The following is a 12267-nucleotide window of genomic DNA, read 5'->3' on the forward strand; positions in this document are numbered from 1 at the left end:
ATATGGACAAACAGTACACAATTTGAATTGGTTTCACAAATTAATACATTACAAGAGAGTCCAGTGGTTTAACATATTAACTATTAAAAAAGCAATAACAAAGGAATACAAACATTACCGTTTTGACTGCAGCCCAAAAAGTTTAAAAAAAAAGGTTGAAATCAAAACAAACTGTAAGCTTTATTTTTCAAGACATAAAAACCCACGTTATATCCCTTCATAAGAGACTGATCACAAAGATGCAATAACATACAAGTACAAAAGTGAAGAATTCTGTGCTCAGTTTCCCTTAAGTTTATCTGATCAAGTGACAAACTGAACATCTGTCAAAGAGCAATCACTGCTGAATGCAGACATCACTTTCAAAACATACAAAATGTTAATAACACTTTAACAATAAAAAGCAAATGACCTGGTACTAGAAAATCTTATGCGCTGTAACTGTTTTAGAAAAAAGGTGCTTTTGTGAAAATGATTGTGAACATTCATTTGATGCGTGTTATATACAAAACAGCTACTTGGCTCCAAAGTTCCAGGTTCACACTTCAGCCTGTATCTTTATTTGCAAAGATTCAATTAATCTACTACTTCCTCCTTAAGATGTTTCCCCAGCCACTTCTAATGCCAAACACCAAACTGGAGATGCAGCACAACAAGCTATGAACTTGTAATATGCAAGGTTCATAAACTACTGTTGCAATAGCTTTAACCTTGAAATTATATTTTCCTCCTCATTCTTTAGCAGCAACTTATTGCACTACATCTTGTATTGAAAGCAGATACACAACTGCTTTGAAGTCAATGCTAGTAGCACTGATGAGAAGCTAGTGAATCAATTCCATCTTACAACAGCTAACTTGGGTTTTCATTAGAGTAGCATATCCCATCTCCTCCAATTGCAGGGAAAAGCTCATCCAACCTGACAACTCTCTGCTTCCACAGAGCTTGTGGCATCCTGAGCTTTCAGCTAAAACCCTGAAATGCCCTACAGACTGCTCAGCTCAGGGAAAAAAACCAGCCACCAAACACTTTGGGAACATAACCTGTGTCAAAATCTCAAATTCTTCTTTAGACTTGGCTGCTAAATGGGTCAAGATTTTTTTAAAAAAACAGCTATTATTTACCAAACTTTATGAAATAGTAAACATTGCATTTCAGCTGGTTATAACAAAAAAACACAAGAAGCAATGATGACATAGCCCAGGACCCACTACTTGAAACTCCTAGGAACATCAAAATATAGGACCACAGGGCAACACAGAGAAACAGCACACATGAAGAAAAGGAGATCTGTCTATGGGGCAAGGTTTGCACATCTGTAGTTTATACATATATATACACATACATACACACAGCTGTGTGCACTGTACTGTATATATTTACATCCATATACACAAAAACACCCTGAAGTAGATTTAAAGGCCATATCCAGAAACAGAAGATATGAACTCTAGTATTGGTACTAGAATATATTTTATCTGTACAAAAAACAAATATGCATATATTCATATGGTATAAAGCTTATTAACAAAAAATATTCTGCTACTAACACTAGGTTAAATAGATGGTTTTACAAGATTCTTTGATAATAATGCAGTATAGAACATTTCTAAAACTAGGGCCAAAAATAAAAATACATAAATGAGTTTCTATTCACAAGAAAATAGCTGTTCAATAGGATTTCATTTTGTATTTTAGATTAGGGAAAAGTAGCAAAATTTTATAAATCTCCTGGGATGCAATTTAATTAATGCATCAATCTAAAAAAATAGACTTTTCAGATGAACAAAGTTGATTTACTTTCCCTTCCCGAAATGGGGAGCCTATCTTTTCCCTCGCTTGTTTCCAGCTGGAGGTTTCTTCAGCTGAAGAAGTTGCCCTCCTGTCCCAAAGCCTGCAGATGCAGGATTAGACACCCCGAATGTCAGGCCAGCTGATGCTGTGATGCCGGGATTGCTGAAGTTAAACCCAGATGTAGTCGAGCTGCCAAAGCCTTATGAAGGAGGGAAAAATGTTTTGAGAGGTAAGTTATACCAGGACTGCAAGTTCTCCTTGGAGTTATGAACACCAGCCACTTTATTACCAGCACATGTAATGCTTCATACTAACAAGGATCTGCAGCACTATGTAACAATGCTAACACACTTGGACTTGCAATGACAACGTGGATATAGTACAGCACTAGCACAGTCTACCCCAGTGGCTGTAAACAATTATACCCTAAAACCACAAATCTATTTCACCACTATCCACATAATGGTAGCACCTGAAAACCCCACTGAAACTGTACAATCAAGAACCATAACTCAAGTTCTCAGTCTGAACACATAATGGGTATGTAAGGTGGGAGGCAAAGCAGGAGACGCAGACCCCTTCTATTCTCTCACTTGTTATTGGTAGCTTGGGTCAAGAATTACTTCCAGACATAACATCAAACTATTCCTCCTCTGTGGGGACTTGCTGGGTTATACACATAGTGTTGCCAAGAAAATTCCCATTATCTACACTCCAGTATCTGCAGTCCTTCAATGTGCAGGTGCCTGTACTCATTGTCAATGTAACAAGTGTGCAGATCTAGAATGTGACTAATGATATTGTTCATTAGTAGCTTGTCTAAATTTTGTGGATTAATTTAATCTTGCTAGGATGTAAGGGCTAACTCTGAACACCAAGTAAGATTTTTAGAAGAAACTTTATTCATGAGGGAGTCTCATGAATGAACAAAATCCATAATGAGCAAAACTTGTTCTCAGTAAGTTACCTTTTCACTTCAAGTATGTATCTGAGGTAACAGGTAAGTATTGCTTCTTATAGAAAACATGAATGCCATTCATAAAAAAGCTGTATGTGATCTACAGTGTCAGAAATCCAGCAGGCAATAATAAAGTGTTCATGAATGACCTCCAATTAGCTCCTTCTAGGTGGATTATTTTGAAGCATGCATGGAATGCAGTCTGAGCTTTACTTCTATATAGATTAAGAAAGAGATGTATTAACCTTGTGATAAAAGGCTAAGATGCTTGTTTATTTAGATACAGCCCCAAAAGTAGCAGCTATTGTGTTAGAAATACCATTCAGGGTGGGAAGTGCAGAAAGGCAGAAACAAAATTAATGTAAATGGCCTTGTCCTGTCATGGCAGCATAACAAGGCCACAATCTCAAGTTCTTTTCTTAAAAGTAAACCAAACCTAAAGCAGAATACTCAAATGAAAAATCTTCAGAAAAAAGCCTTGAACAAGGTATAGATTTGGTTTTATTTCTGTTGCAAGGATAAAGAATCAGTCACGGAATAGCTCAGTTCTAGAAGGACGAGACAAAGTCTTGAGCCAGAGCTGAAATGAGATCAACTATTTCTTTGGAAAATTAGTATTACTTCTGTGTAAACAATTACTTGCAGAAAGCAAACAATCTGCCCTTTGATGACAGACTTAGCATGTCTCTGATGGACCTCAGGCCACACTTCACTCATTAGGGTTTTGCATCTGTTTCAGTCAGCATTTAGACAGCTAAACTAAGCATGAGATACAAATGTCCCCATTATTGTATTTTTTTTATTTTAACCCTACAGAGACAAACAGCAGTTCAGAGGATCTCAAAGGCAATCTATTTCCTTCAAGAAACCCCATGCCACAAAAGGTGCTCTAAATCAAAGAGGATTTCCAGCACACTTTTCACAATTCACTGTAGCCTCTGTATTTAAAAGCTGCTCAGAGTTACACATGGGTTATATTCTGGTCCATTTTTCAGCAGTATGAGTATGTCTAGCCATGATCCCACTTAATTTTCTTCTTTTCTCATGTACTAAGGCTGCTATTCTTCAATTAAAAAAATAAGTCTCCCCCACAAAAATTTCAACTCTGCTCTTCAAATCTTATGTAGCATCTGTTTTCACAAAAACTGTCTTACACCCAGCTGATCTGAAACTTAGATCTATAAATCAAATTTTTTTTTTCCTTTTCACATCACTTCAGGAATCCTAATGCTCTTTAAAACATCTGACTGAAATCAGTCTCTTTGGTTGCCATCAAATGAGTAATAGTAGAAATTAAACAGGATTTTATTTGCAGTCAGCTCTCCACAGTGTCTGTGTTTGAGGGAAGTTCGAGACCCTTGTTTCAGCTCACAACTGTGTGCACTGAAGGAACTGAGAGAAGACTGCTTTTCATCTGCTGACATGGTGGACACAACTGCTCCTGTACTAAGCCAAATTTACTGTTAGAAGATGCTCAAGTATCTTCAGAGAACTTGGAATTTCCTCCTCAGGCACAGAAACTGAAACTGGGAAGAGCAGCAATACCACTAGAAACATTTTCAAATATTTTAAAGCAATTAAATCTAACTAATAACTTTACACTTAACAGAAGCAGTTTGGGGATCTATAGTTTTCATTATAAAATAAGAGCAAAGTGATGAACATGTGGAGGAGACTTGAGATAACTGAAAACTTCATTTCATTTGGTCTAACCACCCTGACTGCTAAAGAGAAAGTAGGGGCTCTGCCACCATGACAAGACTTGGTTTGAGGAATACAGTGAAATGACATCTAAATTGTGTCTGCACATCACCAACACAGTTAAGACAGACTTGCTATGTACTTTGGTTTGACCCATCAGTGGTAGACAACTGGTCCAGCTGTCCAACTACATACAGCTAGTTTTCTACTTATATTTTAAAATATACTAAAAACTAAATTATGTACTTTGTAACTTAGCCACTGCAATACTTTTATATAAATGTTAATAACAGGTAATTTAATAAAGGCTCTGTAAAAATAAGCTACAAGATAAAAACATATGCAAAGTAAGTTTCCTACTTGTTTCTGATTAAAAATTAATTAAGCAAAAGAAGGTTGGTGCTTAGACAATGCATATTGCAAAATCCAAGATGTTATATCAAGAATTTACTAGGGTGTTACACATTTATGAATGTTACACAGCCAGTTTAGTGAGCTATTTCCACCTCATAATGCAATGCTTCATGTACTTTACAGGCCTAATCTGACAGTTTAACTCATCACTAACCAAGCTAAAAACAAAACTGAAAGTATGGCATCTAGCAAGACACTGCTCCAGGATATACTGGGCACTTACTAATAAATATCAGCCCCTTGTATGTGGATTAAAAAAAACCCAACAAACTTCTAAAGAAGAAACACGCTACCAAAAAAAGCCAGTCCCAGGAGACATGATGCTCCTTCACTCTGTTTTTGAAGACAGACTCCCAAGACAGACTATAGTAATCTATTTGCCTCAAAATCAAACTCCTATTTAAAATGTAAACAGAGATGCAAGCTTATTATTATATTGCAAGCAGTAATATTTCAGGCATCTGAGTTTAGAGACAGCTGCATCCATATTTTTGTTTTTTCATCATCAAGAAAATTAAACTAAAAAGTCAAAGGAGTAGTTCATTGCCACATAAATTAAGACAATGAGTTATGGATATACAGATAGGTATGATACCTGTAACTTACTATTCATATAGAAAGGATAAGCAGATAAATAGCTTTAAGGAAACCTTCGGGGCTTCTAAAAAGTAATTTTAACGCTACTTGTAGATATGAGAAGTCAATTTAGTGGTGTATTTGTCACAAAGTTATACACTGATTTCAATAGCTCAGTAACTGTATAGCCCATGAAGCCAAGTAGTAACTGTATTTCTCTGCTTCAGACTGTATCTGATCCAATCTCATCTCCTGCTTCTCCTCCTAATTAGACCAAGTGAAAAACAATGCTTGCACAATACCATCTACTCAGGAGACTTCAACAGAATCTAAAAACTGCTCTGAAAAGCAAATAGTTACTTTAATGGTTATATACACATGCAATCTCAACTACATTTGTTTCAGTAACGTTTTTAGACTGAGTGTAGCAGTTTGATTATAACACTTTTGCTCTAAGATATACTTGAATTCAGGAGAAACAAACCAACCTGCACTTAGACTTCCTGATGGTTTAGTAGTAGTTCCAAACCCAAATGATGATGCTCCTGTGGCACTGCTTCCAAAGGCAGAGCTACTTCCAAATCCTAATAGAATAACAGTAAAGACATACAACAAAAAATTACAGACATAGCAATTAAAGACATAGATGTTTTGGACAAGTATTATAACCTCAAACATAATCCTAACCATTATTTGGTAAACAAATCATACTAAAATTGTTGTCTTAAGAGTATTTTATTCTTAATGCAGCCTTGTGATATGAAAGCAGTGCAAAGAAGAAAGCACTGGAGAAAAAAAAATCTTCCATTCAAAATACAAAACTAAATGAAAGAAAAACTTCATACACGGTGAACTATCAGAGCTTACGAATTGACTATTGAAATGCTTCTAAATTGGCAAGAAAATGGTAAACAAATAGGCCAAAACTAAGAAAACTCAGATACAAGTCATATGACTTCTATTACAGAAAGTCACAATCTTCATTCATAACTCTGAAAGAAGAAAAACTCTGTATGCTTAAAGCAGAGTAACCAGTTTGAGTTTACATGTGACTTGTTTCAGAATCAGTTCACCATAAGGTTATTTGGAATCAGCTTTATCTAGGAAACCAAAATATAGGTCTAAACCAAAACAGAAACAGAATTTCCTAATACTTAATAGGAGAAATAATCATATAATGGTCAGCCATAAATATACAGCTGTAATAAAACTAATTCTGTTAATTTCATAACTGACATTTGAAATGTTTATTATTATGAAATTATAAGATTACAATTTCTGTTATTAATGTGAGATCATGTCAAAGGAAAAGTTGGCATTTCCAGTTTGAGACAAAGGCCAGACAAGATGAACAGTATCAGAAATACATTCTCTGATTTTAGGTGTCTTGAAAGGCTTTCAAAAAGACAGTACTTGTATTTATGGAAATTATGCCCTTATCTTAAGTTTCAGGTAGTAGTGAAAATACTTGTGTTCTACTGCAAATTGAGCTTTTATCATTCCTTTAGAGAAAAAAATTAAGAAATACTAAAATTAGTACTGATTGAACAAACTATCTGAAGCAGTGTTTGCTATTTGATTTAAAAATTGCTGAAGCCTTAAGAGTTTTAAGGGTATATAATGGCAAATATCACTTGAATGTAAGATAGTTTAACTGATACTCTTTTGCCCTGTCAAGTTTGAACTGAACTACCAGAAGTCAGGCAAGATGTCTGCAAATACTTAATGAAGTGGAAGATCTATAAGCTACTTATATACTTAAAAGTTAAGCCTCTGTGTTTATCACTGACAAAATTCAAAGAACATTTGTGCTGGAAAGAGAGCAAATTTCCCCAATCAAAATGTTGTTTCAAAAGCATACATTAAAAACTGTCTAGTTAAATGTATCAACCAAAGATTTAAAAAAAAATAAATTAAAAAGCCTTAGATATTCACTCTAATTTGTTTCCAAGAGCACACCTGCAGGATGCTTTTTATTCCTTTGTTATTCTACACTTGCTTATGCCTCTATGACAAGACTAAAAGCAACTGTCCATCCATTTAAATGCAAATGTTCTTTAATTTATATTAGCAAGACTAGTGAACATATATAAACAGCCTATGACTGGTTGAAAAGGAAGAATTTCACAAGGGATTTTTAAAGTATTTAAACCATTGTGGGAATGACCTGGTAAGTCAGAAGTATTTTCCTTCTAGCCTGTTATTCTCAGTTATTTTTCCTGTTTTAGGTGTAAAGATTCTTTTTACTTGAAAAAGCTTAAAATCTGATGAGAATGGTCACTGGTATAAAGACAATTTCAAGATGATAATTTAAGGTAAAACTGATGTAACATTGAAGTACATCGTCCCAATACTGAGTGATGTTTAATTAAAATACATTACAACAGTGATTGACATGCTCAGCTCATAAAAAGGCAAAATGTAGTGATGTGGACTGAGGCTGCAGAGAATGTAACAAGAAAAAACACAACACATTAAATTTATGCTCAGCAGATGTAACAATTTTCTTTGCAGAGCTCACACAAAAGCTTCAGAAGACACTGGAGTCTTTTGACTTGCACTGTAGGAACCCCTGAACTACATAGCTATGAAATTTACATGCAGATTTGATTCTATTCATAACTTAGATTCTACTTAAAATTCTACTACTGAGAATTTGTAACATGTAATTTTAAAGGTGTACGTAATTTATTTTTTTTTTACTACCACATACTCTGTACAGTCATGTGTCCTCTTGGAATATATTCTACGAATATTTTAGTACTTATTTTTCCCCTTACTTTCAAATATTTCTTTTTCAGCTTGAGGTGGGTTTTTCCACCTCAGCACTGAGGGACAGCATGACAGCCAAAGCAAGTATGTTTCAGCAAGCAGGATCCCATATTCCCATCTTAATCCAAGCAGATGAGTCCCTATAGTTAGCAGTTGAACATTCAGGTGGAAAAGTCCCATGGATTATCTACAGCATGATCAATGCCTCACGTGTCTAACTTTGATCTATGTAAAATTAAGTTGCAGTTATAAAAGGATGCACTTGATGTACTTCCCTAGCTTTAAGAACAGAACTTCTATGTGATTATCCTGTTCATCCTTGCTTTTCACCACTATGGCTCGTTACCCTTAGCAACTCCTGCAAGCCATGAAGTCTGGAAAGCTCATATTGCCAAATTGCAAGGTCTTTCTCTGAAACAGGTCATCCTCTTAGTGGAGTTAAAGGATTGCAAGAGATTCAGATGCGCTGTATAATAATTCAATGAAAGATTAGAAAAGTTAAAGTGTACCTCCAAGGCTTGAAGAACCTAAGCCACTTGATTGCAAGCCAGTGCCAATACCTGAGCCGAATGGCGTTCCAAAACTAACTCCCAGAGATGGCTGTGCCCCTGGTATAAAAAAAATGAGAACAAAACTTGCCTTACTCTTTCATAGTAAAGAGGTCCTTTATTTATTTATTCAAGTATTTGATAATGTGAACATTATTGCTTTCACAACAAATCACATTAAGATCCCAAACTTTACCTCACCAAAATTTCTCACTTAACTGCCTCTACATCCACCTGGTAAAAAAAAAAAATCCAAGAAAACACTGAACATAATAAGGTGAAATTAGTCAACATTTATAACATGACAACAATATAATTTAGCATGTTTAAAAGTTAACTAGTCTCACCTTAAACTTTAAAATGTCAATCAAAACCTTGAGAGAACTCACAGGTAACAATGTTTGGCTACCTGTATTAATGCAGTCAGAATAAGGGAAAACCTTAAGACCAGAACTGGCACTACTGTAGCTAAAACCGTATTACAAAAAGTAATTTCATAGAAAGGAATCTACAAAGCTATTCAAGTATTTCATCCAAATTTAAATAGAACACTAAGATAAAAAACAAGACAATGACTTTATTTTATTAAATTTATTGTTCATTTTTAAGCAAGTCAATTACACAGTAACATGACAATTCAATTCTTTTCCACACAAGTGATAACTGAGTTCTGTTAAGCTCTGCTACATAACACCATTCAATAAGGTAAACTAGTCAAACCACCTGTTTAAATAAACATTTACAAAAGGCACAGTTCTGTGTACCTTAATGAATTAGATACATTCAAAATTTCAGAGTCAGAGTTTGTCCCATAATTAAAAAAGTTGACAGTACTTTCCCTGCATATTCATACTAAGATGCAGGACTGTCAAAAAACATTTTCAGTCTGCCAAGATAAAATTTACAGTCTCAGTTGTTTGTTTTTTTTTACCTTGGGAATAAAGAATCAACTTGCTAGCCCATTACTAACACATTTAAAAATAATTAATTCTGATAAATAATATATTTGACAATTTTCACAGTACAATTTTATATTCCTGTCTCTCAAACAGTTTTCAGTGCACTAGTTAAAAAAGTTTAACCATTGAAGATAAAATACAGTGCCAAACTCTTAATCCACAGACATTCACACCTTTCCTCAAGATAGACTTCTTCATCTTTGAACATACTTTTATGTACTATATCTGTAAAAGTGATGAATTATTCAAATATTAAAGCTCAGATTTTTTCAGTCATTTTCCTAAAACATTATCCATTTGGCCTTATTTTCAATCAAAACTCCTTCCTTAACACTACATTTCCTATTACTTATATTTATCTAGAATTCTAAAATGTAAGTATTTCAAGCTTTTAAAATAACTTCAGTATTTGCAGATTTAAATGGAAAATAATTCTGAATCAAGTGAAAGGCACTGTATATTAACAGTTAGCATTTTTGCAAGGAACACAAAATTTCTGTGATCCAAGCTAAATGATATCTGTATACTCAAAGTAGTGTTGAGCTAAATTTTAAGGGCAACTAAAGTTTTTAGTTTTCATTCTCTGCTTAGCAGGGAATAGTTGGGAAACCAAAGCTATTTTTTAACTAAAAAGCATCAGATGTTGCAATTACAGATTTTCACATCAATTTCAAACTAAACTTGTTTACATCCAGTTTAAATACTGGTACATCTACCTAGCAGCTCTTTAGAAAGAAGAAAATTCTTGTCAATAGAAAGAAACAAAAAGGCTACACAAAGTTAGTCATCTAAGAAACTTAAAGAACCCAAAAACATATATCCAGTTCCTTCTTAAGTGCACAGGTTTCTATCTCAGTAGGAGGCACTATTAGTGGAAGACATTAAAACAAAACACTACAGTCCTCCAGGCTAAGCTCTTTACCATATGCAACATGCTTTTTAGAGCCAGTAAAAAATATGATTCTAAAACACCTCAGATGATATAAAACAAGATCTTATGCCTTAGGCTAACAAGCTTTTAATTGAGCAACAGCATATGATATTTACTGATTTTGTACCATAATGTTCCAAAGGCATCATTGCTATTTATAGTTCTTGTAAGTAAACAATTTTCAATAGCAAAAAAACTAGTAATAAAGATTCTTCAATGCCAAAAGTACTAGCAAAAAATTGGCACTTCTGGCTATTATAGGTATGAGACAAATTCTTTGTAACAAGTATTTTAACATTTTAAAATTTGATATATTTGCCCAGTAGAGCATTTCAGTTTAATGAACAGGACCTACTACAAAGAGTCAGGACAAGTCAGCCAGATTTCCTAAAGTGACATTCTGTATTTTTTTTTTAAAATCACAGCTGGTCCTAACAGTGAACAAATTCAGTATCACAAATTAAATCTGATTCTAAGTATACACTGACTAATTTTAACCAAGGTAGTATCAAATTACACAATAAGATTAAGTGCTATAAAGATTTCAGCATCCTTTCCCATTAGCACTTCAATCTCACACAAAGACAAGTCAAAATATAACAAAGTGCACTAACAGCTTAATAATGCTTCGACTAACTCTGCACTTCACCAGTTAAGGAGAGAGTAACCAAGCTGCTGTTGTTGGGAAGGGGCTTTATTTTTATAGCAGGAAAGGTAAGCTTTTCTTCAGAAAAGTTTAAAGACAACTTACTCTTAACAGAAAAACATCAGATTAAGCCTCATGCATTTACAGCTCTTAGTTCACTAGGCTTTAATTTCCTTTAAAAATATTTTACTTCAGCCTCATCAATTACAATGGGTAGACTAAGAACCATCATTTTAACTTCCACGCTGTTCCAGATAGGTCAGGCAAGTTGCAGGTGAGGCAGTGGTTAAAACTCTAGCTGCTCCTGCAGGAAAGCTTGCCTAGCCTCAGCTACCACCAGTAAAGTTCACAGACAAGACAAGCATAATTTTAGTAACTAACTTCATAAAACTGCACAAAAATTGTGCTTCAGTGTGCACACCACAGTCCTGGTGTGCGGATTATCCATCCCAGGAGAACAGTGGAGTGCATCTTTGCTCCCTTTGCTCCATATGGCCAGGATCCACTGACTTTATTTATTTCCATGGAATCCAGACATCTTGGCATACAGAGAGAACATAAGTAGGGTACATTATCTACACCCAGGAACTGAGGAAACGTTCCCTGATCCCACAACTTAGATGTAGCTACTAAACCTTTGACTTCTGAACTCAAATTTAAAATAAATTATCTTTTCCAAAGAACAGTTAACTAACTAAATTAATACTATGAAACAGACTTAGCCATGTAAACATCAACTATTTTTTTGAAAGAGACTAACCATCTTGATCCCTCAATACTAGAGTACCGCATATTAGATTTTAGTAAAAAACTTTAAAGCCCAGATTAATTTCCTTGTTTTATTCTTATCTTCGAGAACAGCAACAGTAGGTCAGATATTATTACACAGACACCTCCTCTCCCCCTTCATATACACCTCACTTCATGGTCTATTTCTCTCATGACCTTCTACCATCCCTTGTCTATCC

At 34.6% G+C, this 12267-nt stretch overlaps 1 protein-coding gene across 6 annotated transcripts in view; it reads right to left on the bottom strand.

Annotated features, from left to right (window-relative positions):
- Positions 1-592: 592 nt before the first annotated feature.
- The window catches only part of NUP58 (nucleoporin 58), a 34752-nt gene continuing 23077 nt past the window's right edge, over positions 593-12267 (bottom strand). For 4 of the 6 annotated variants that reach the window (XM_030449251.1, XM_030449269.1, XM_030449260.1 and 1 more), the window contains 3 exons: positions 8725-8823; positions 5932-6027; positions 593-1993 (listed from right to left, as the gene is read on the bottom strand). In XM_030449251.1, coding sequence (XP_030305111.1) covers positions 1824-1993; positions 5932-6027; positions 8725-8823 — 365 coding nt within the window. In that variant the 3' untranslated portion in view covers positions 593-1823. The remainder of the gene's footprint in view (positions 1994-5931; positions 6028-8724; positions 8824-12267) is intronic. The other 2 variants (XM_030449294.1, XM_030449277.1) reach the window with 1 other exon arrangement.

Source organism: Calypte anna, chromosome 1 (assembly GCF_003957555.1).
Source record: "Calypte anna isolate BGI_N300 chromosome 1, bCalAnn1_v1.p, whole genome shotgun sequence".
Taxonomy (NCBI): domain Eukaryota; kingdom Metazoa; phylum Chordata; class Aves; order Apodiformes; family Trochilidae; genus Calypte; species Calypte anna.